We start from the raw sequence: 26,037 nt of genomic DNA on the forward strand, positions 1-26,037 counted from the left end.
AGTCTATTACAACTGGCTCCAGGAACGTGGATGTATTGAAGTCAACCCAAAGAGAGTTAGAAATTTTAGTCTTGGTGAGAATTACACGCATGAACGCCTCTTAAAACTCGCGGAATAGGCATGATTTTTACTACCAGCAGGTAGTGAAAATTGTATGCAAAAATGGTTGGGGTGCCACTCCCACCCATTGGTAAAGCTCGATCCCTATCACCAATCCTTCACATGTTCTGGAGGCACTTCAACATCCTCCGGTACCAGCATGAGTTCTTCCGAGACAAAGCTTCTTTCGGGACCATCTTTCGAATAGTATAGCATGCGACTACCTGCTATTATACGATCCAACCTATACATCTTTTTACTCCAGAAAGCATCGGTGGCGCGTTCTTTAGAGTCACTATGCTCCTCTCCGGGTTGTAGAAGATAGAGGTAGAGACCATCCCCGGGTAGAGGCTTTTCCTTGGGATATTCTTCGCTTTTTGCGAGTGGTATCTCATCCAGTTTGATCGCCTTGCTGGGCTTCATGTTTATCGTGGTAGTCTTGGTATTGTTAAGGCGTTTGACGATGGTATACAGGCGTTTCACCCAAATGGTACTAGGCTCGCCAGAGACCAGCTCTTGCGCATCCTGAAGCTTGAGTAGCTTTTCCGCAGAACTTTATTGTAGGACTCTACAAAGGCCGTAAACGTATTTGGTGTTGGCCCTCTTAATTTCAACACCTTTGCCTTCCAGTAGCTGGTTCCATCCAATTTATTTCCGTGTCAGCGAGGGGTACTCAGTGGTGATGAATCGACAATTACAAGAGCTCCTAGGCCTACCCTACGACCCTAGTAAGAAGTATTATATGACCGGCGACCATGATGGGTACTATATGACTGACATTTACCATAAGCTGAGACTCGTTTGTCCCCAGTTGGATGAGGGTGATTGTCTGTTAAATGGTAAAAAGTCTAAAATTTTGGCCTTGCTTCCCACCAAGGAATTGAACGCCTGGGGAAATATGCTGACTTGGACCTTTGACAGTCCTGTATACCTCCCACTGAAGGGTTCAACCGATCGTCTGGAGTTCATGTTAACAGACGTATATCACCATGAGAAAAACGTGATGTTCACCGGCTTCACAATGTGCATTCTCATAGAATAAATGACTGATATAAGTAAACTCTATCCGAGCTTACCGAGTGCACCCGCGCAAGGCTCTGATCAGGAAGAGGGACAATTTTTCAGGCTCAAGAAGATTGAAGAAATAGAACAATATCTCCGGGTTGAAATAAAGGAGAGGAATAGATGAAATGAATAGGCTAAAAAATTCAAAATGCACAACACGTGGGTCAGGATGTGCGACCATGGTCTGCTTGGCGTAAGTGTGATTACGTTGGGGCTTGGCATTGGAGCTATGGCCTCGGTTTTGGGAGTACCCTTCGGCTTGTTCCATGGAGAGGGGGGGGTCTTGCGATTGCCGCCGGAATAGGGCAAGCCGGTCTTCGGAACGCATTAAAACGTATACGTGTTAAATTTAAAAAACATAAGGGTAAAAGGCAATGGAAAATGGTATAATCAGTTAATACACATTTTTATTAACTGTCAACCAATGCCAGGAATTCCTTTTGTGTCAAATCGCCCCAAATCTGACGAGGCGTCTCCTTTATAACGCCTTTTCAACAATCACAACAATATTTCATACGCGCTGTCATACACCTTTCGCTCCTCCACATAAACAAGGCAGCACGCATTACTACAAAAGCAGTTCTCGCATATGTACTCACCACCATCCCTCATATGGACAGCCATGTTTTCCATCACATGAAAAAAGCCGGATTTTGTTTTACTCACCTGTGGAGGGTTGTATCTCATGGGGCACCTGACGATGTCGCACAATTCTACAGAGCACCAGTAACAGAGTACCATTTTATACAGTTTTTTAACAAGGTCCGAAGCTACATATTGGACATATAGGTAGGGATACTTTTAACGGCCCTGCTGCACATGTCTTGCGCCTTGAACCGGTCTGGGACATATTTGAGTAGATAGGGATTATTTTCAACGGCCTTGTTACACATGTCCTGCTTAAGCGCATGGTCCGGAATACTGTGAAACCAACTCATCTTTATTATATACTTTCAACAAAGTCCGAAGATTTCATTCTGCCCAACTAGATGTTACAGCGCATGCGTTGATTTTGGATGAATATCATTTGGGAATTTCCTTTATTGTGCGTTGATTTTTAGGGAATTGCGCTAGAATCTTGATGACATCATTGTGATGAATAATAGGGACTAGGTTCTTGAATTATGTGGATCAATATAGACTAGGTCTTGGATGGTGCTGTGACTATTAGAGGATTGTTGTGACTTGCTGGGGGTTGCCGTGGGTTGCTGTGACGTCACGGTATTGCGCGCATGCGACTGCGCTAGAACATACATTTCTCTATCTCTAGACCCAGCATAATTTTTCTTACCACCAGAAAATCGAATAGTTAAGGTGGGATAAATTACGATTTTTTTGCGGTCAGAATAGTGATCGCGCTTTTTGATTGGGTAATTTTATTGTTCTTTGCTTACGTGGTCAATATCGAGAAATCCTTTGTTTTGAGCGCGAATGGCCTCATTTACTCACTTGTTTGCGTTTAAGCTTTTGTTTGAGAGAAGCTGAATTTGATATACTCGAAGAAAGCTTAGTTAACTAGGCTAATTTCACACGACAACTGAAAAAAATATACTGACTTAGGTATAAAATTGCGGACCAGAATTTTAGGTTTAGTTATAAAAAAATTTTAAAGCCCGGAATGGAGGAGAAAGGTGTTAAGTGCAGAAGAGAAGTGTCAAAATACAGAAGAGAACTGTTTGAATAATAGAAGAGAAGTGCTTTTAAATTGGAAGAGAAGTGAGCCATAGGGCCATCGCAATTAACACTCCCCGTTTTTAAAACTGGAAAAAGTGTAAAAAAGCAAAGGAACGGAAAAATTAGGCGCATTCATAGTGTACCTCGTCCCCCACTGTTTTTTTGTATTATGGGACCCTTTTACTACTTGGCGGCCAATAATCATAAATCAAAATGGCCTAAAAATTCTTGCCTTTTTGACATCGAAACCGTGTCAAGTTAAGTAGCCGTAAAGTAAGAGGTAGGGGCTTTGACATCTCGCAACAAACCCTGGAGACTAGCATGGAAAATAACTTGAGAACGAGGTTGAATAATTTTTGGCTTTGACAAAAGCAAGTGACAGTATTTTGTTTATATGTGACGTTAATTTTGAGTATGTGTTTCTCCCAGTTGTGTTAAGAGAAAAAGTAAAAATTTCTGAAACAAGGGTGATGTCCGGCGAGATATATCTTCAGAGTTTTTTTTTTTTGATACCGTGGCAAATCATTTCTGTTTTTTTTTGGCTTTTTAAAAGTTTTTTTTGATAAAAAATGTCACGTGAAATTTTAATTGTTTTTAATTGTTGCTCACGCCTCGGTTTTGCGTTAGGAATTTTGACAATAGAAAGTATGCTAATTATTGTTATTATTATTATTTTCGTTTAACTAGGAAAGTTTACTAGTACAAAAATAGTAAAATAACTTTTTAAAACACAACGTATTTTTACAACACCGAAACAACCCGAACACACAACTTATGCTCTCCTCCTTCTTAAATAATAAAAATTGTGGGAAAGTCAAAAATGTTCTTATTTGCTATATGTTCTTTCAAAATTTTAATACAGAGAAACGCATTTAATTTCTTTTTTTAAATATTTAGAAAAAAAAAGTTTAAAAATTATTTTCCAAACATTATGTTTAATGGAAAAAAAATTTTAACCGTTTTTTTTCATAAATATTTTCATTATGTTAAATTACTTTTTGGTGATCCTGCGTTTTACACGGTACGCAAATGCACTCCTTCGTAAATACTTTTTTTGTGGATAATATTGTCGAGTTGAGATTAGTAGGGTCAGTTGGTTTAGGTGAGAAGAAAAGTATATTGTCTGCCTATGCTGATGGCTCATTTTATGTCTCATTTTCATACATTTATTACCTTACTGTAAGTTTAAAAAGCTCTCTATGGATCCAATGAAATGATACTGTGATCTAAAAAATAATTTTTATCGGACAGTATCGTTTATTAATTTTAGAACATCAATCAACTCAGAATTACAGCTTATTATAGCTTCATTATTGATGTTGTGTGTCTATATCTAGCTGTAGGTAGTTAGGTTTTAACTATTACTACGTTCTAAACATTTCTGATTGTTTCAATTATATATGTAGCTAGCTACTTGTAAAAATTGTGTTTGGTTTTCTCCTAAATCAAAGTTAGTTTTGCCCACCTGACTGATGATCAGGTAAAAACTTTGCTGGGTAAGCTAGCTATATTAATAGTGTGAGACAGCTTTAAGAGCGTTATTGCATGGTCTTTTTTGTGACTATCTATTTTATCAACTGGTATAGTTTACCAATCATGTTTTCTCTCTTGCTCTGTTAGTTTATAATGTTAAGAGGGTGCTGATTCTCTAAAAATATTGAGCCCAAGCATGGGTTTTTTAAAATAAAATTCTTGCTTTTTATTTAGCATATTACTTCTGCACTTTTATGAACTTACCTAAATTTATTTTTAAAATAAATAACATGAATTTAATTCTGGTGACTTGGGTGAAAAAAAATAGCTAACCTTTATTAGTACTTTTGGCTAGCAAAACAATTTTTTTTGGTTTGTGACATCACACAGCATACCTAGCTCAACAAGATTTAAACGTCTCCTTCACATCGAGGAAAAAGTTCAGAGCTTTTTGCACTCACTAATCACAATATACAGAGGAAAGATTAAAAGAAGGGCCAAGGCAAACCAGTATAACTGTGTTTGTGTTGTTGCCAATATTAAAATTGTGCTGCCCAACCTTCACAAGTGTGTTAATGTAGTAATGGATCTGAAAACTTGCTTGGTACAATTTTTGTGCAACTCAATTCCTTTTTTTTCATTACGGTGATGTTGAAAATATGTTTGTTTTATTACCTTGTAGCATTAATAATTTTGAAGAATACGTATAATAACAGGAAAATAGGTAAAAAATACTTCTTTTGACATAGAAAAAAAAATTGTTTTTACAAAATATATATATAACTTCCGGTATTTTTTTAGGCATCATCACATTTTATTATGTTCATATAATTTTTTAATCTTCTAAACTTTTCATATATATATTGCACAAATTCTAGCAAATGTTTTGAGAAACTTTTGTACACAAAATTAAAAAACATTTTATACACATAATACATAGTTGTTTACAAGTTTCAGGCATTTTGGAAAACACTAATCCAATGCATCCCATGATACAGTAAGAGACAGAACTACTTCCTGATTCAAGTTTCTTTTTTTGTAATATTTTTCCAATATCTAGTGCAAACATCAACACAGCGTGTTTCATTGTAAGCACATTCGATAGATGAATGTTGAATTTAAAGTATGTCAATCCCTTCCCCAGGCCTTTTTCTCTACTGTGCTGCATTTCCATGATAAGAGCTTTCAAATGTGTGCATGTCACTGGTCTAAATGCTGCCACCCTTAGCTTGTTTGGTTTTAACACTGATACTCAAACAAAAGACAGAGATACATTTTGAACCATGCCACAAGTCAGTCTGATCTTAATAAAAAAGAGCATATTTTCAACAAGGAAACTTCTGCAGTAATTTAACCTCATTTTTCATGAAAATTTCTACTGCAAAACACGCCTTTAAAAATTGCAAAAGTCGAAATAGGTAGGTTGTAGTCCTGTGTAAGGTAGGTTGTATGAGGCCTGTGTAAGAAGTGTAATATTGTACGGTAGTGAGATACACTAGTCTAAGAGACAGAAAGATTTCACATGATGTAAGAAGCAGTCTAGGTATCTGTAGCATAAAGACTGAGTTGCTTAGGAGTAAAATTAATATATAATGTAGGAGTATAATTAGGTAAGAAAGTGTAAAAACTTCATACCTTAAGTGGATAAATTTTGGCGACTATTTAATTTGGCGATTGACCAAAATGTAATATTTGATGGGATTTAATTTAGCAAATGATAAATTTTATAAAATTTAGTGATGGTTTAATTTGGGGAATACAAAAAAAAATGTTCGTTTTGGCGGGGACTTATTTTGGTGAATGAAATGAATTTTTTATGTCTTGAAATGTTCTATGAAAAATAAGAATAAACGTTAAACACAAGTTCGTTTTTGGGGGAAAAGAATGTTTTTCTTTTCTTAATTAAAAAAAATTTGTTAAATTTGGTGAGTATTTAATTTAACAAATAGTCAGTTATATATATCACTATTATATTATTATATTTATCCACTTAAGGTAGTTCCTGGGGTAAAGCCGAGAGGTAGACTGGGAAAGACTTTGCAGAAGGTAATAACAACAGACTTGATACAGAGAGACTTAGATCTAACACAGTCTAGATCAGATTGAAAAAGTGTCATTAATATCCAACCCATGCTAGCATGAAAAACGAACATTAAGCTAAGAATGATAATGTAATGATGATAATTATTTGAGAAATTATATATGCAGTACAATGCAGCATGTACCATTAATAAATTTAACAACTTGCCCTCCAAATAAATCTTTTCAAATAAAATTATATCTTGCACTTTGTGTAGGAGACGTAGGGGTTTGTTTCTCCTCAGCGGCAAATCAATATGGTAAGTAGGTAGAGATGGTAACAAATTGTGTTCTCCCAGATAAATAAGATTTAAACCAATGCAACTCCTCTGATTCCATAGTGATGTAATTTTGAAATAAGGATAATGTGGTCAACAATATCGAAGGCTTTTTGAAGGTCAACAAATACTCCACAGGCAAGGTTGCCATCATCAAGAGCTTCCTGAATGCGTTCTGTGATCTTAAAAAGGGCATTAGAAGTTAAATGAGCTTTACGAAACCTGAAGTGTCGATCAAAGAGAATATCATGGGCGTTGAGAAAATTCATAACACAGGTGTACATAAGTTTTTCAAGGATTTTCTCAATGTTGGAAAGAAGTGAGATGGGTCTGTAATTTGAGTCAAGAGGAGACCTTTTATTTTTGAAAACAGTTGTATACCTGGAGGATTTTAGCAATTAAGGAAATGATCTTGTTAGAAATGTAAGATTGAATAGAAAAAGGAAGGTCTGGATATGCTATGCTTAATGAGTTCAAGAATTTGGAAAGGAATGCTATGTGGACCTGAAGATTTTTTGTGAGAAAAAGAATAGAATGATTGACAGGATCAGAAAAGATAGAATTAGGATTGGATTGAGGTAGCATGGGTAGTGGAACGAGTTAGACCAACTTGAACTGAATTTGCAATAAACGTAAAAAAATAATTGAAACCATTTGCTACAAGTGTTGGGTCAGATTTCAGAGAGTAAGGGAATGTTACTGGGTTAACCCCAGCCAAGTAAGAGAAATGGGAGAGATAGCATGCTGTTTGGACCATTGGATGGTACAGGGAGTTGTCTGGTAGGTTGTGGATCATAATTGAGTATCATAGCTCAAAAAGAGCATAAAATAATTCAGTACTTCCCATTTAAGCTATGGTCCTTCTTAGAAATAGTAGACAGGGTATGTCCCCAAATATTTGTGGGGCTAGTCATCCATCCATCCATCCATCTATCTAATTTAGCTTATTTCTACTATACTATCCGTAAGCTTAAAACTACAGTTAAAACCTTGAAAACAGTGATGATATAAAACATGTATAATTTGGTAATACTATATAATGTCTTTTAGGTTAAAATTTAGGTTTTATGATATTTGTGTAGTTTAAAACATTCAAGAAATGGATGCAAAGAAAAATGACAGAACTCCTTTGTTAGGAGAAAATTCAAACCGTAAACACTATTCTATAAATTGCTTTGATGACGAATCACTTGATCGATCAGGTTAGCAAAATTTTATTTATTTTTTTATTTATTATCTTTCTCAATTTTTAATTTTTTAGATTTCTCATTGCTCAATTTGCTAATAGCTTAATAAAATTCTTCTTATTTTGTTATTCTAATCCTTTATACGATAAATCATTCTTTTATTTATTTATTCATTTATTTATTTACAGGTGAGTATGATGACTTGTGTGCCTCTATCAAATCAACTGGATCCCATGTAAGCCGTACTGCTCTAGCAGGAGGGTTGGATACAGGTGAAGAAGGCACATCGTAAGTTTCTCTATTTTAAAAATTTTATAAAACGTTTTTGATCTAATTACATACTTAGAGAAAAAAAAATTGGAGTCAACAATACATCATTCTTTGTATGTTGAGTCAAGCATCAGATAAAACATTTTTCATAAATGAAAAACTAATGCTTTATATGTTTTTGGGGCTAATGTGTAAACTTTAAAGTTTGTCCAAGTACTAACAAAAACCAGAAAAAACAAGCTGGGAAAGACATTTTCCAGCAATTAGGAGACTAATTAAAAGTTCTATGAGCAGCAGCCATGGTGCCACCTCACAGTTAAGCATAAACTTTTTAATTTAAATTTTTTATCGATCTCCCCACTGTAACAAACATGCTGCGGTTTTGAGCTACTAAACTTAGAATTTATGATAGTTAAAGAAAGAAATTTTATTGTAGTTCTTAAAAATTTAATTTTTTTTGTGTTTTATTTTTAGAAACGTTGAAACCATGATCCACTTGTTTAAGGGAAACATTGGAACTGGTATTTTAAGTTTACCATCGGCTATAAAACACGCTGGTTTAATCGCTGGACCTGTTATACTGTTACTAGTTGCATTCATGGCAGTTCACTGTATGCATCTTCTGGTGCGTTGCTCTCATTACTTTTGTAAAAAGTGAGTATCATTGTCACAATACATTACTAGAATCTCTATAATAATGCGCCAGTTCTGTGTGTCTGTAACAGGCAAAGTGCTTATTTATTTAAGTAACTGAAAAATGCATGTCTATTATGTTAAATTTTCTGACGTTACGGCACGACGTCAATAACACTACTTTACCGTCAATATCCTATATTAAATTAATGAAGCCGTTACAGTGTACTTAAAACTTTGAGGCAAAATAACTTGGAAACAAGGTGGTGACGTCAATGATTTTTCACCGGGTAGGTAACTAGGGACCACCTGGGACCAATTTGGGTAAGTTTCCCAAACCTGGGTCCCCGAATCCGTTTCAGAATGGACGGGTTATATGGCGTTTATATGGCGTCATCAAAAAATCTTTAAACCCTAATATCTCTGCAACCGTTTGTCAAAAGTACATGATCCTATACATTTTCTTGCTCACCGTTTAACTGTGTTTAACTGTTCATCAAAAACATACGATATTATACATTATTTTGATCAGCGTTTCAACCTCTACTTATTACAGACAATGAATGAGTAAATTTCACCAATTTTCTTTTTGTATATGCATTGCTGACGTCAGCAAAAAATCTAAAGCAACCTATTTTTCCATTGTTTTGCCTAAGTGGATTTTTTCACGGGCTTTATCGACTAGTATATCAATAATTATTAATAAAACACCTGGAAATATTTGTTTCCTTTATTTTAGAATAAAAAGGGAAGCTCTTTCTTATGGTGAAGTTGCCAACGAATGTTTCAAACCAGCTTTGGGTTCGAGATCGAAATATGCAAAGTATGTCTTTTTTTATTATTATCAAACTGATTCACGAAGTGTTGACCAATTAGAATTGATTTTAATACTGATGCATGAAATGATAAATCTCAAATTTGCAGTCTGTACTGTGTACTCAAGAAAAAAGCTTTATAAAATTTTTCAGAATTCGTTTGAAAAGTCAAAGAAAAATATATCTGGTAAAAAAGACAGAAGAAAAAAACATTTCCCTGAGAAAAAGAAGGGAAAATATTTTAAAAACTATGATAGAGTTGTTATATTTTTATCAGTACAATGTTGATTTACAAAGTGTGTTGCTTGTGTCTAATGACGAATTTACTTTGTGCCATATTAAACTTTTTATTCTCGCTGTATTTTGTTGCAAAACTATCAAGACTGACGTATCTCAAAAATCGCAAAATGTTGTTGTGTGAAACAAAAGAAAGTGCGAATTAAAAAAAACCTATAATCGAAACACAATTAACTTCAAATTTTACAAAAAAACATGTTCGGTCTTGAAAATTTCTGGAACATTCTGGAAACAAATTTTTCCTGAAAAATCCTGGAATTTCGGATGTCTTAGGATTGTTCTGGGAAAAAAGTAACCGTGTGGTCTTTGCAAATCGAAAGATTTAGATCTTTTCCTTATAAGTACTTAAAAAGCAAAAGAAAACACTATTTTCTCAGATCCCAGAGTTCCAGAAATTTTTCAATGGTTTGCCGTTTTGTCCTGAAATCGTCGCGATGTTTCAAATAATAATGTCGTGAAAAAAAAATGTCCTAGAAAGTCCTGAAATTCATATTTTAATTCACTATCGTCATCATGTTAGACCCCGCAAGTGTGCGGTCAAAATAAAATCCATACCGCATTGCACGTTTCGTCATTCTGCATATTCGAGAAAAAGCTCGTAGCGTAAGAACTAAAATTCTGAGAGTTAAGGTTAGAGAGAAAAATCAAGTTCTGGCCAACGGACTAGAGGTTTTTTTTAAGCTAGAGAGAAATTAAAGACTGAGTGTTCAGAAGTTAACTTCAGGATAATGTATCTTGTTTAGAACAGTGATTAATACATTCCTAGTAGTGACGCAGTTGGGATTCTGTTCTATCTATTTTGTGTTTGTTGCATCAACAATTGTTGAAGTAGCTGGTTTGGAGCACAAACTCGACCAAAGAATCGTCATCATTTGTTTAGCCGTCCCCGTCATCTTCTTTTCCTACATACGTAGTCTTGAAAAATTAGCCTATTTATCCGTCGTCGCGAATATTTGCTGTGTTTTTGGACTAATCGTAGTGTATCAGTTTCTAGCAAGAGATTTGAAGGATCCGAAGACGCTTCCGTATTTCGCTGGCTGGACTGATTTACCAATGTTTTTGGGGATGGCTATTTTTTCATTCGAAGGGATTGGAGTGGTATGTTGTTTTACAGTTGTTAAACTCATTGATATTTTAATTGATTGATTGATTAAATTATATTCTCGTTGGTCCAACTGTTTGCGTCTTGTTTATTCAAACCTTTTTTTGTAGGTTTTACCGTTAGAGAACGAAATGAAAAAGCCTGAAGATTTCGACTGGGTGCTTAATGTGGGCATGAGCGTGGTCACTTTTATGTTTATATCGATGGGTTTGCTTGGTTATTTAGCTTTTGGTGATGCAGTTGAAGGCAGTGTGTCGCTAAACCTGCCAGACACATGGTGAGTCTCTCTTGAATTTCTTATTAGAAGGGTACGAATTGTTTCGTGAGTGCTCTCCTCCCTTGTGCACTCTTAGTGTCAAAGTATAGCTTAGATGGCTGTAAACATTTCTCACTTCAATTCGGCTTTCAAACTCACTACGTTGAAAATCAGTTACCAATCTCCTTTACATTTTCCATATTGTTATCTAGATATTTAGATATTTTTTTTCTTACCAATATATCTTTGTCCTTTATCTTTAGTCAACGATTTAAGAAATAATAACACCGATTTCATTTTTTAGGTTGTATGACTTGGTTAAAATCGCGTACGCCCTTGCCATGTTTTTAACATACTTTCTTCAGTTTTATGTGCCCATTCAGATCATGTTACCTTCTGTGTTGAATAAATATCAGAAACGACATGGTTCATGTTTTGAATATTCGTTTCGAACTTTCCTTGTATTGCTGACAAGTGAGTTAATATTTTTTATTTTATATTTTGTTTTTTTATTTCCTTTTACAACACACGACTAAAAGGAAATTGGTACTTATCATTTATAGTAACCATGCTTCTGTGTTTTAAGTATTTGTTGGAATTTTATTTTTTAATTTTTGAGATAATGAGCTGAAATACACCGAGCTGAGCTTCCTTGTTTTCTTATCAGCAGGAGAGATTCTAGTGAGGAATCCCTGTTGCCGACATTGAACCCAGCAACCTTCTCGCTATATATCAGCGTGTGTTTAATGTCAAAAACATACTTTAAAAAAATTGCGCAGTTACATCTTTCTTTCGTGAAATCACGAAAAACATGAAGACGAAAAACATTCAAAAATTAATTATCGACAGTAAAGGTTGTTATTTTACATTTTTTCATATAAGATTAACGTTTATAAGCATATTTAGGCTTAGATAGGATATAATAGGTGTATTTCCCGGCTTTGGTGAATCCTTCTAATATGTGTTTTTTGCTTGTTTTATAGGTATTTCAATTAGGCAATCTTCTCCTTTTTTCCTTTGCACAATAGGACTTAATTAACACTTCTATACCTATGTTTGAACCTAGCCTTGTGCCAATATACTTTTAGTTTTGTCGCTGTTTATTTCTTTGTTTGCTATGAGAAAGAATGCAGAACAGCTCATTTCAAATTGTCACTTGCTTATATAAAAAAAACATGTAATATGTCTTATCAGCTTTGTGATGCGTGTCTTATTTAATCTCACTTCAGGTGCTTTGGCGGCCAGCATACCTCAACTTGATAATTTCATCGCACTTATCGGAGCAGTTGCAAGTTCTGGTCTAGCGATTATCTTTCCTCCCTTGTTTCATATCCTGACTTTCCGAAAAAATGGTCTAACAATACTCGAGCTTATAAAAGACATTTTTATTATATCTGTTGGTGTAATCGCGTTTGCTGTGGGAGGATACACAGCTGTTACGAATATCGTCAAAGGATTTGACAGCAGCAATCCGAAAGGTCTACACAACGCAAGTATCCATGATAACCATACTAAATCATTCAATCAGATATTTCTTCATTCACTCCATTAAGCAGGTTCAAATCGTAAATCTGAAGATTTTGGTGTTATTTTATTAACCTTTCTGAGACTAAACAAGATGTGGGTTACTTTGTAAACTCATAATTATATTCCGTTATACTTTTTTGTGCACTTGTCCTGCTCTCTCATGTTCTTGCTAAGTTCCCTGGTGGAAATAACCGAAAAACCGCTTTATTAGATGGAAATCAGTCTTTTGTGACATTTTCGGGATTATTAGATGTAGCTACTAGCAAGTGATGAGGGTGTAATCTTCAGTGATGAGGGCGTGATCTTCAGTGATGCGGGCGTAATCTTCAGTGATGAGGGCGTGTCAAGCAACTCTGCGGACGTAAAGAGTAAATGAAAATTCTGTGACAAGCCCTTAGTACGGAAATATTTTAATGACTTAAAATATGTTTTATTGTTAAAAATAGTTGTTTATATTTTAATATTAATTTGATACTTCTATATAACTAAAGGATTTTTCTACGTTTTATAGAATAAAAGAAAATGCAACGAATTGTTATTATTTTTTTAATATATTTACCATAGCCACGTTTATTTAGATTTATTTACAATACTCGGTCATCCCTTGTGTGATCTTACAATCATGTGTCAGACTTTTTAAATAAGACCATTTTCAGTATTCTGTATCGTAGTTGTGGTAAGTTAAAACCGCCATTACTTGCGTTTTGTAAAGAATTATCTATCCAAATTCGTGTTTTATATTTAAAGCTTGCACTAAATATCACTATGATTATAAGAACAAAGATCTTACTACCAGAAGAATGACTATAGTGAAGAAACGCAGTTATTTTTGTTTGAATATATAAATAGAAATAATATCCCTTAAACTTGATACGTCCGAACGTATAATTCAACAATATGAAACCAATGAAACAAGCATTAACCTTAAAACTCAATCTAAAATAATGGGTCTTTGCATTCAATTCGAATCCTTCGCAGAGTAGGAAATTGAAAAATTGATTGATCAAATGTTACGATATCAATCTTCGATTAACAGAGGGGAACAAAGCTTTTTGTTTTTATATTATAAAGTTAATATTTAAAAGAGTGTATATGCAACCGTAAAATCCGTATTTATCTAGATACAAGCGCATGCGCAGCTACGTAGGACGCGTCCTTTTGCGAGTAAGATAATGAAAACGTCTTTTCAAAAACTACTCTTTTATATTAAACTTTAAAACAATTATTAAACAATTTACCTTTTCTAACAGAAAAAGTATCCCTGGGAACGAAGTTGACTCAAGTGATTAATAATTTTAAACAGATGTAAACAAAACACATAATGAAGCCCGATGATTTCTTTGACGTTCACTAATATAATCTTTTTACAACATCAACCTTCTCAGAATCTACTTGCAAAATTTAATTAACCGTAATTAATTTTGCACTTCAAATATCAAAATTTTAGGCAAATGTGACATATTGATTTTGTCACTTAGATAGCGTTTGCCATTATCAAGCTTATTATCTCGAACTTCCCCTTGGCAAACAAAAGAGTGCGTATTTTGTCATTCAAATGGAATTTGGACTTATTCGCCGACGCAGTTATATAAAAGCAGAAGTTATTGAAATCTCGCCATTAAAAAATCAACTTTTTTTACCCAAGTGGAATATTTAACAGGAGAAATTTATGTCTCTAGGTTCAATTTGCGCATGCGTTCTGGGAACGCTGTTATTGTTAACCATTGGTTTCACGTTTCTTGGTTTATATGTCGATCAATGCGTTCTTGGCAAAGGCAATTCTTTAAAAGTGCAGATAAATAGTATATCGTTAAAATCCCGCCCTACCGACAACGTACTTTTAGGATGGGAATCCCTGTTTGGCAAACCAGCCGATGAAATCTTAGCTCACTTGAAGTCAGGTTTTATCTGCTATAAAAAAACCGAACCTCGAAGTATAAAACAGCACGAGACTCTTAACTATGGCGAAGAACTTTCGATTAATACTTTTTACAAAAGTGGGTTTGAATTTTGGTTGCAGGAATCTGATGGTGGATTTGAAGGCAAGGACGACGTTTCGAAGAAATACACGGTCTCCAGTGATCAATTAGATCAAGTAAGAAAAGCATTCAAACATGGCATCACAGAAAATGTAAAGTTAGATTATACAGTCGTTGTGCACGGGGCGAATATTTTCCAAGAAAATAAGTGGTTCGGTTTTATTGCTAAAAATTTATGCATAAGTGCATTAGACTTTGTGTCTGGTCCTGCAGCCAGAATTGGTCGAAAGGTGGCACGGAAAACCATTCTAAAATCATCCAAAATGGCCAGACTTTATTCTACAGTTAAAAGTCAATATAAGGGAAGAACAATTACGAAAAAGAAGTTGTATAAAGCTATGCTTGCGTACCAATATAGCGAAGGCTCACAAGCGTTAGATGCTATGGGCGTTAATGCAAGATTTGTGATCAAGAAATGGGCATTGAGTGAAACGACCTTACGTAATGAGATGAGAAAGACAGTGTACGCTACCACTGGCAAAGATGGCTTGAATACATACCAGAGACTCAACAGCGAGCTTGATACGTGGAGTGGTTACATGGAATCATTGACTGATTCGATGGAATTTTGTTTGTCCGAAATTATACCGAAAGCACGAAAGGCGTTGTATCATGTCCATGTCACAATAACAGAGTAAAAAATCCAGGCTAAGTGAAAGCATGAAGCTGGCTCGAACGTGTTGCCAGCAAACAAAAACAAAATGGTACATCGATATAAACACTGTTTTGTTATTATGACTTATAAATACTTTTTAATTTTTGTTCAAGCGTAAGAAAAACCCCTAATACACCTGAATTTATTTTATGGCTAATTCGAATGTAAAAAAATGATGTGTTGATCTGGTTTTAGAACTATCTTACTATAAAATAATCATGTTTCATTCTTTTATGCATTAAAAACAACGCAAACAAAATTTGGAAAAATGTTATTGTTTTGTTTATTTGGAGTGATTCAAGAAAATTGGTTAAAGAGCTGTTGATGTTTCAAGCGGGCGTATAAATAGCGTTGTTCGGGATTTAGTGTTCCACACAATCTAACTGCCAAATTCGTGTTTAAAAAAAATACGTTGCAAGCGTTTCTCATTACTTCTTTTACAGTTTTTGTTGTCGTGGCAAAATAAATCTCTTTTTTAAGGAATCTTAAGGGAGTGAGTATATAGTAGGCGTTGACCCGATGTTGTCTTGATTAAGGGCAAGGAAGTCAAACGATCCGAGTAAAAGCCGGTTTATCAAATCATATGCAATTGCATGGGTCGAGGTAAAACAAGTATTTTATTTTTATGTCGTAAGGTTTTTCTTTCTACATCCTAGGCTTAACACGTGTAGTTAGGACGACTCGAGTTCAAGTATAGACATGCACGTAAGTTTATAAAAGCCATGCAGTATTAATAGACTATTGAAACATGATATGCACTAATGTTGTCCAAACCTATGGAAAAAGTGGCACCAGCCGCTTTCGTTTCATGCCAGTGTTGCCACTAAAACTTGATCTTGGAGAATATCCCTACAAGGTTATATTTAGTCTTTTGCATCTAGCAAGAACAACCAGTTCGAAAAGTGGTGTTTTTTCCCTCTAATCGCGTATGTTTGCCCTGACGAAGTTTTTAAATAGTGTATAGAATTCTTATGTTAAGAATTATCAAATTGGCAGCAAATTGCAATATCTTCACTTTCCATCTACCACAACCACCATATTTTTATATGTGAAAAAACAGGAAATAAAATAAAATTAACAAAGTGATTGGCCAATTTAAAACAATTCATAACTTTAATCATTTCTTATTTATATTTCTGTGAAAGAATGGTTAATTCTTTGAACAGGGTATGTGTTTGACGTAACTGGTTGATCCAATAAATAACTGCCTTCCACGTCAATATATTAATCGTCAAGGTTTTTCCTACTTATAATAATGTCAAACGCAAAAAGTGCTAGGAACAATGTTTTTGGGGCTAATGTGTAAACTTTAAAGTTTGTCCAAGTACTAACAAAAACCAGAAAAAACAAGCTGGGAAAGACATTTTCCAGCAATTAGGAGACTAATTAAAAGTTCTATGAGCAGCAGCCATGGTGCCACCTCACAGTTAAGCATAAACTTTTTAATTTAAATTTTTTATCGATCTCCCCACTGTAACAAACATGCTGCGGTTTTGAGCTACTAAACTTAGAATTTATGATAGTTAAAGAAAGAAATTTTATTGTAGTTCTTAAAAATTTAATTTTTTTTGTGTTTTATTTTTAGAAACGTTGAAACCATGATCCACTTGTTTAAGGGAAACATTGGAACTGGTATTTTAAGTTTACCATCGGCTATAAAACACGCTGGTTTAATCGCTGGACCTGTTATACTGTTACTAGTTGCATTCATGGCAGTTCACTGTATGCATCTTCTGGTGCGTTGCTCTCATTACTTTTGTAAAAAGTGAGTATCATTGTCACAATACATTACTAGAATCTCTATAATAATGCGCCAGTTCTGTGTGTCTGTAACAGGCAAAGTGCTTATTTATTTAAGTAACTGAAAAATGCATGTCTATTATGTTAAATTTTCTGACGTTACGGCACGACGTCAATAACACTACTTTACCGTCAATATCCTATATTAAATTAATGAAGCCGTTACAGTGTACTTAAAACTTTGAGGCAAAATAACTTGGAAACAAGGTGGTGACGTCAATGATTTTTCACCGGGTAGGTAACTAGGGACCACCTGGGACCAATTTGGGTAAGTTTCCCAAACCTGGGTCCCCGAATCCGTTTCAGAATGGACGGGTTATATGGCGTTTATATGGCGTCATCAAAAAATCTTTAAACCCTAATATCTCTGCAACCGTTTGTCAAAAGTACATGATCCTATACATTTTCTTGCTCACCGTTTAACTGTGTTTAACTGTTCATCAAAAACATACGATATTATACATTATTTTGATCAGCGTTTCAACCTCTACTTATTACAGACAATGAATGAGTAAATTTCACCAATTTTCTTTTTGTATATGCATTGCTGACGTCAGCAAAAAATCTAAAGCAACCTATTTTTCCATTGTTTTGCCTAAGTGGATTTTTTCACGGGCTTTATCGACTAGTATATCAATAATTATTAATAAAACACCTGGAAATATTTGTTTCCTTTATTTTAGAATAAAAAGGGAAGCTCTTTCTTATGGTGAAGTTGCCAACGAATGTTTCAAACCAGCTTTGGGTTCGAGATCGAAATATGCAAAGTATGTCTTTTTTTATTATTATCAAACTGATTCACGAAGTGTTGACCAATTAGAATTGATTTTAATACTGATGCATGAAATGATAAATCTCAAATTTGCAGTCTGTACTGTGTACTCAAGAAAAAAGCTTTATAAAATTTTTCAGAATTCGTTTGAAAAGTCAAAGAAAAATATATCTGGTAAAAAAGACAGAAGAAAAAAACATTTCCCTGAGAAAAAGAAGGGAAAATATTTTAAAAACTATGATAGAGTTGTTATATTTTTATCAGTACAATGTTGATTTACAAAGTGTGTTGCTTGTGTCTAATGACGAATTTACTTTGTGCCATATTAAACTTTTTATTCTCGCTGTATTTTGTTGCAAAACTATCAAGACTGACGTATCTCAAAAATCGCAAAATGTTGTTGTGTGAAACAAAAGAAAGTGCGAATTAAAAAAAACCTATAATCGAAACACAATTAACTTCAAATTTTACAAAAAAACATGTTCGGTCTTGAAAATTTCTGGAACATTCTGGAAACAAATTTTTCCTGAAAAATCCTGGAATTTCGGATGTCTTAGGATTGTTCTGGGAAAAAAGTAACCGTGTGGTCTTTGCAAATCGAAAAGAAAACACTATTTTCTCAGATCCCAGAGTTCCAGAAATTTTTCAATGGTTTGCCGTTTTGTCCTGAAATCGTCGCGATGTTTCAAATAATAATGTCGTGAAAAAAAAATGTCCTAGAAAGTCCTGAAATTCATATTTTAATTCACTATCGTCATCATGTTAGACCCCGCAAGTGTGCGGTCAAAATAAAATCCATACCGCATTGCACGTTTCGTCATTCTGCATATTCGAGAAAAAGCTCGTAGCGTAAGAACTAAAATTCTGAGAGTTAAGGTTAGAGAGAAAAATCAAGTTCTGGCCAACGGACTAGAGGTTTTTTTTAAGCTAGAGAGAAATTAAAGACTGAGTGTTCAGAAGTTAACTTCAGGATAATGTATCTTGTTTAGAACAGTGATTAATACATTCCTAGTAGTGACGCAGTTGGGATTCTGTTCTATCTATTTTGTGTTTGTTGCATCAACAATTGTTGAAGTAGCTGGTTTGGAGCACAAACTCGACCAAAGAATCGTCATCATTTGTTTAGCCGTCCCCGTCATCTTCTTTTCCTACATACGTAGTCTTGAAAAATTAGCCTATTTATCCGTCGTCGCGAATATTTGCTGTGTTTTTGGACTAATCGTAGTGTATCAGTTTCTAGCAAGAGATTTGAAGGATCCGAAGACGCTTCCGTATTTCGCTGGCTGGACTGATTTACCAATGTTTTTGGGGATGGCTATTTTTTCATTCGAAGGGATTGGAGTGGTATGTTGTTTTACAGTTGTTAAACTCATTGATATTTTAATTGATTGATTGATTAAATTATATTCTCGTTGGTCCAACTGTTTGCGTCTTGTTTATTCAAACCTTTTTTTGTAGGTTTTACCGTTAGAGAACGAAATGAAAAAGCCTGAAGATTTCGACTGGGTGCTTAATGTGGGCATGAGCGTGGTCACTTTTATGTTTATATCGATGGGTTTGCTTGGTTATTTAGCTTTTGGTGATGCAGTTGAAGGCAGTGTGTCGCTAAACCTGCCAGACACATGGTGAGTCTCTCTTGAATTTCTTATTAGAAGGGTACGAATTGTTTCGTGAGTGCTCTCCTCCCTTGTGCACTCTTAGTGTCAAAGTATAGCTTAGATGGCTGTAAACATTTCTCACTTCAATTCGGCTTTCAAACTCACTACGTTGAAAATCAGTTACCAATCTCCTTTACATTTTCCATATTGTTATCTAGATATTTAGATATTTTTTTTCTTACCAATATATCTTTGTCCTTTATCTTTAGTCAACGATTTAAGAAATAATAACACCGATTTCATTTTTTAGGTTGTATGACTTGGTTAAAATCGCGTACGCCCTTGCCATGTTTTTAACATACTTTCTTCAGTTTTATGTGCCCATTCAGATCATGTTACCTTCTGTGTTGAATAAATATCAGAAACGACATGGTTCATGTTTTGAATATTCGTTTCGAACTTTCCTTGTATTGCTGACAAGTGAGTTAATATTTTTTATTTTATATTTTGTTTTTTTATTTCCTTTTACAACACACGACTAAAAGGAAATTGGTACTTATCATTTATAGTAACCATGCTTCTGTGTTTTAAGTATTTGTTGGAATTTTATTTTTTAATTTTTGAGATAATGAGCTGAAATACACCGAGCTGAGCTTCCTTGTTTTCTTATCAGCAGGAGAGATTCTAGTGAGGAATCCCTGTTGCCGACATTGAACCCAGCAACCTTCTCGCTATATATCAGCGTGTGTTTAATGTCAAAAACATACTTTAAAAAAATTGCGCAGTTACATCTTTCTTTCGTGAAATCACGAAAAACATGAAGACGAAAAACATTCAAAAATTAATTATCGACAGTAAAGGTTGTTATTTTACATTTTTTCATATAAGATTAACGTTTATAAGCATATTTAGGCTTAGATAGGATATAATAGGTGTATTTCCCGGCTTTGGTGAATCCTTCTAATATGTGTTTTTTGCTTGTTTTATAGGTATTTCAATTAGGCAATCTTCTCCTTTTTTCCTTTGCACAATAGGACTTAATTAACACTTCTATACCTATGTTTGAACCTAGCCTTGTGCCAATATACTTTTAGTTTTGTCGCTGTTTATTTCTTTGTTTGCTATGAGAAAGAATGCAGAACAGCTCATTTCAAATTGTCACTTGCTTATATAAAAAAAACATGTAATATGTCTTATCAGCTTTGTGATGCGTGTCTTATTTAATCTCACTTCAGGTGCTTTGGCGGCCAGCATACCTCAACTTGATAATTTCATCGCACTTATCGGAGCAGTTGCAAGTTCTGGTCTAGCGATTATCTTTCCTCCCTTGTTTCATATCCTGACTTTCCGAAAAAATGGTCTAACAATACTCGAGCTTATAAAAGACATTTTTATTATATCTGTTGGTGTAATCGCGTTTGCTGTGGGAGGATACACAGCTGTTACGAATATCGTCAAAGGATTTGACAGCAGCAATCCGAAAGGTCTACACAACGCAAGTATCCATGATAACCATACTAAATCATTCAATCAGATATTTCTTCATTCACTCCATTAAGCAGGTTCAAATCGTAAATCTGAAGATTTTGGTGTTATTTTATTAACCTTTCTGAGACTAAACAAGATGTGGGTTACTTTGTAAACTCATAATTATATTCCGTTATACTTTTTTGTGCACTTGTCCTGCTCTCTCATGTTCTTGCTAAGTTCCCTGGTGGAAATAACCGAAAAACCGCTTTATTAGATGGAAATCAGTCTTTTGTGACATTTTCGGGATTATTAGATGTAGCTACTAGCAAGTGATGAGGGTGTAATCTTCAGTGATGAGGGCGTGATCTTCAGTGATGCGGGCGTAATCTTCAGTGATGAGGGCGTGTCAAGCAACTCTGCGGACGTAAAGAGTAAATGAAAATTCTGTGACAAGCCCTTAGTACGGAAATATTTTAATGACTTAAAATATGTTTTATTGTTAAAAATAGTTGTTTATATTTTAATATTAATTTGATACTTCTATATAACTAAAGGATTTTTCTACGTTTTATAGAATAAAAGAAAATGCAACGAATTGTTATTATTTTTTTAATATATTTACCATAGCCACGTTTATTTAGATTTATTTACAATACTCGGTCATCCCTTGTGTGATCTTACAATCATGTGTCAGACTTTTTAAATAAGACCATTTTCAGTATTCTGTATCGTAGTTGTGGTAAGTTAAAACCGCCATTACTTGCGTTTTGTAAAGAATTATCTATCCAAATTCGTGTTTTATATTTAAAGCTTGCACTAAATATCACTATGATTATAAGAACAAAGATCTTACTACCAGAAGAATGACTATAGTGAAGAAACGCAGTTATTTTTGTTTGAATATATAAATAGAAATAATATCCCTTAAACTTGATACGTCCGAACGTATAATTCAACAATATGAAACCAATGAAACAAGCATTAACCTTAAAACTCAATCTAAAATAATGGGTCTTTGCATTCAATTCGAATCCTTCGCAGAGTAGGAAATTGAAAAATTGATTGATCAAATGTTACGATATCAATCTTCGATTAACAGAGGGGAACAAAGCTTTTTGTTTTTATATTATAAAGTTAATATTTAAAAGAGTGTATATGCAACCGTAAAATCCGTATTTATCTAGATACAAGCGCATGCGCAGCTACGTAGGACGCGTCCTTTTGCGAGTAAGATAATGAAAACGTCTTTTCAAAAACTACTCTTTTATATTAAACTTTAAAACAATTATTAAACAATTTACCTTTTCTAACAGAAAAAGTATCCCTGGGAACGAAGTTGACTCAAGTGATTAATAATTTTAAACAGATGTAAACAAAACACATAATGAAGCCCGATGATTTCTTTGACGTTCACTAATATAATCTTTTTACAACATCAACCTTCTCAGAATCTACTTGCAAAATTTAATTAACCGTAATTAATTTTGCACTTCAAATATCAAAATTTTAGGCAAATGTGACATATTGATTTTGTCACTTAGATAGCGTTTGCCATTATCAAGCTTATTATCTCGAACTTCCCCTTGGCAAACAAAAGAGTGCGTATTTTGTCATTCAAATGGAATTTGGACTTATTCGCCGACGCAGTTATATAAAAGCAGAAGTTATTGAAATCTCGCCATTAAAAAATCAACTTTTTTTACCCAAGTGGAATATTTAACAGGAGAAATTTATGTCTCTAGGTTCAATTTGCGCATGCGTTCTGGGAACGCTGTTATTGTTAACCATTGGTTTCACGTTTCTTGGTTTATATGTCGATCAATGCGTTCTTGGCAAAGGCAATTCTTTAAAAGTGCAGATAAATAGTATATCGTTAAAATCCCGCCCTACCGACAACGTATTTTTAGGATGGGAATCCCTGTTTGGCAAACCAGCCGATGAAATCTTAGCTCACTTGAAGTCAGGTTTTATCTGCTATAAAAAAACCGAACCTCGAAGTATAAAACAGCACGAGACTCTTAACTATGGCGAAGAACTTTCGATTAATACTTTTTACAAAAGTGGGTTTGAATTTTGGTTGCAGGAATCTGATGGTGGATTTGAAGGCAAGGACGACGTTTCGAAGAAATACACGGTCTCCAGTGATCAATTAGATCAAGTAAGAAAAGCATTCAAACATGGCATCACAGAAAATGTAAAGTTAGATTATACAGTCGTTGTGCACGGGGCGAATATTTTCCAAGAAAATAAGTGGTTCGGTTTTATTGCTAAAAATTTATGCATAAGTGCATTAGACTTTGTGTCTGGTCCTGCAGCCAGAATTGGTCGAAAGGTGGCACGGAAAACCATTCTAAAATCATCCAAAATGGCCAGACTTTATTCTACAGTTAAAAGTCAATATAAGGGAAGAACAATTACGAAAAAGAAGTTGTATAAAGCTATGCTTGCGTACCAATATAGCGAAGGCTCACAAGCGTTAGATGCTATGGGCGTTAATGCAAGATTTGTGATCAAGAAATGGGCATTGAGTGAAACGACCTTACGTAATGAGATGAGAAAGACAGTGTACGCTACCACTGGCAAAGATGGCTTGAATACATACCAGAGACTCAACAGCGAGCTTGATACGTGGAGTGGTTACATGGAATCATTGACTGATTCGATGGAATTTTGTTTGTCCGAAATTATACCGAAAGCACGAAAGGCGTTGTATCATGTCCATGTCACAATAACAGAGTAAAAAATCCAGGCTAAGTGAAAGCATGAAGCTGGCTCGAACGTGTTGCCAGCAAACAAAAACAAAATGGTACATCGATATAAACACTGTTTTGTTATTATGACTTATAAATACTTTTTAATTTTTGTTCAAGCGTAAGAAAAACCCCTAATACACCTGAATTTATTTTATGGCTAATTCGAATGTAAAAAAATGATGTGTTGATCTGGTTTTAGAACTATCTTACTATAAAATAATCATGTTTCATTCTTTTATGCATTAAAAACAACGCAAACAAAATTTGGAAAAATGTTATTGTTTTGTTTATTTGGAGTGATTCAAGAAAATTGGTTAAAGAGCTGTTGATGTTTCAAGCGGGCGTATAAATAGCGTTGTTCGGGATTTAGTGTTCCACACAATCTAACTGCCAAATTCGTGTTTAAAAAAAATACGTTGCAAGCGTTTCTCATTACTTCTTTTACAGTTTTTGTTGTCGTGGCAAAATAAATCTCTTTTTTAAGGAATCTTAAGGGAGTGAGTATATAGTAGGCGTTGACCCGATGTTGTCTTGATTAAGGGCAAGGAAGTCAAACGATCCGAGTAAAAGCCGGTTTATCAAATCATATGCAATTGCATGGGTCGAGGTAAAACAAGTATTTTATTTTTATGTCGTAAGGTTTTTCTTTCTACATCCTAGGCTTAACACGTGTAGTTAGGACGACTCGAGTTCAAGTATAGACATGCACGTAAGTTTATAAAAGCCATGCAGTATTAATAGACTATTGAAACATGATATGCACTAATGTTGTCCAAACCTATGGAAAAAGTGGCACCAGCCGCTTTCGTTTCATGCCAGTGTTGCCACTAAAACTTGATCTTGGAGAATATCCCTACAAGGTTATATTTAGTCTTTTGCATCTAGCAAGAACAACCAGTTCGAAAAGTGGTGTTTTTTCCCTCTAATCGCGTATGTTTGCCCTGACGAAGTTTTTAAATAGTGTATAGAATTCTTATGTTAAGAATTATCAAATTGGCAGCAAATTGCAATATCTTCACTTTCCATCTACCACAACCACCATATTTTTATATGTGAAAAAACAGGAAATAAAATAAAATTAACAAAGTGATTGGCCAATTTAAAACAATTCATAACTTTAATCATTTCTTATTTATATTTCTGTGAAAGAATGGTTAATTCTTTGAACAGGGTATGTGTTTGACGTAACTGGTTGATCCAATAAATAACTGCCTTCCACGTCAATATATTAATCGTCAAGGTTTTTCCTACTTATAATAATGTCAAACGCAAAAAGTGCTAGGAACAAGCTTGTATTGTATACCTCTGTGTAGCAACCTCTTCCCCTGGGCATCTTGTATCTTTTCTGGCATCGTGACGGCATACGAACACGACCATGGTGCAGGTCTGTTCACCACATGAACATTTTGCACAATCTGGGTTACAATTATTATAATTATTATTATATGGGTAATAATTATTAACTCTTGATAACCCAGTTTTTGCTATAGGGCAAACCGTGATAAGTAAGCAAAAGTCACGTGACGTAAAGAAAAAATTAGGGTGTTTGGCGAGTGGAAAATAGTGGAGGCAAACCAAAACAAGGAAAAGGAAGGAACAGTATGTTTTTGCTTCAGACAATGTCTAAGTTGACCAGGGTCATACCCATTCTTTGTTTTGTTATGTTATGGCGATAAAAATAGATATTTTAAAAAAATGTTGTACCTAAAAAGTGACACAATGTAAATATCTTTTTTAGTTTTGTGATATAAGTAGCTAATTTTATTGAAAGGCTTCTTTTCTAAAATTCTAGCTGGGTTAGACAGTTTAGACGGCTTCACAACTTGTAAAAAATGTTGTCATACTTATCTTCAAAAAATTGATGTTAGGTGCTGTTTACATGAGAAAGCAATTACGTCCCGTCCTGGCTCAGGCAGCACATTTGTGCATAAACTTAAACACAGGAGACATGTAAACACCCCTTTAAGATTTAACATTTCTTATGCTCACAGTTGGAAAAGCTAGAATGACAAAGAAAAATTATCCTTGTTGTCTCACCACAGCTGGAAAATATGTGATACAAAGTTGGACAAAGATGATACAAGGTCAGGACAAAAAGGATACAAAGTTTGGACAAAGATGATACAAAGTTGGACAAAGATGATAAGTTGGGAGATTTTCAGTGTAGAGTTGAAATTGTTAATAGAAAGCACCCT

At 34.5% G+C, this 26,037-nt stretch overlaps 3 protein-coding genes across 4 annotated transcripts; all 3 read left to right on the forward strand.

The window, feature by feature from the left end:
• The first annotated feature begins 4,987 nt into the window (after positions 1-4,987).
• Positions 4,988-13,287, forward strand: LOC130654116 (neutral amino acid uniporter 4-like). Of its 2 annotated transcripts, XM_057456646.1 has the most exons (9): positions 4,988-5,035; positions 7,751-7,870; positions 8,044-8,143; positions 8,600-8,779; positions 9,498-9,581; positions 10,614-10,968; positions 11,083-11,249; positions 11,533-11,702; positions 12,458-13,287. In XM_057456646.1, the coding sequence occupies exons 2-9, from the start codon at positions 7,768-7,770 to the stop codon at positions 12,778-12,780; spliced, it is 1,482 nt and encodes a 493-aa protein (XP_057312629.1). In that variant the 5' UTR covers positions 4,988-5,035; positions 7,751-7,767; the 3' UTR covers positions 12,781-13,287. The 2 variants fall into 2 exon arrangements, with proteins under 2 accessions (XP_057312629.1, XP_057312628.1); XM_057456645.1 differs by lacking the exon at positions 4,988-5,035 and having other exon boundaries at positions 6,252-7,870.
• A 2,910-nt stretch (positions 13,288-16,197) lies between these two features.
• On the forward strand, positions 16,198-21,684 carry LOC130653673 (neutral amino acid uniporter 4-like). Its single transcript, XM_057456191.1, has 7 exons — positions 16,198-16,342; positions 17,016-17,214; positions 17,933-18,016; positions 19,011-19,365; positions 19,480-19,646; positions 19,930-20,099; positions 20,855-21,684. The coding sequence occupies exons 1-7, from the start codon at positions 16,198-16,200 to the stop codon at positions 21,175-21,177; spliced, it is 1,443 nt and encodes a 480-aa protein (XP_057312174.1). The 3' UTR covers positions 21,178-21,684.
• Positions 21,685-21,994: 310 nt separating this feature from the next.
• On the forward strand, positions 21,995-23,981 carry LOC130654117 (uncharacterized). Its single transcript, XM_057456647.1, has one exon. The coding sequence runs from the start codon at positions 22,822-22,824 to the stop codon at positions 23,827-23,829; it is 1,008 nt and encodes a 335-aa protein (XP_057312630.1). The 5' UTR covers positions 21,995-22,821; the 3' UTR covers positions 23,830-23,981.
• The last annotated feature ends 2,056 nt before the right edge of the window (positions 23,982-26,037 follow it).

Source organism: Hydractinia symbiolongicarpus, chromosome 8, assembly GCF_029227915.1.
Source record: "Hydractinia symbiolongicarpus strain clone_291-10 chromosome 8, HSymV2.1, whole genome shotgun sequence".
Classification (NCBI taxonomy): domain Eukaryota; kingdom Metazoa; phylum Cnidaria; class Hydrozoa; order Anthoathecata; family Hydractiniidae; genus Hydractinia; species Hydractinia symbiolongicarpus.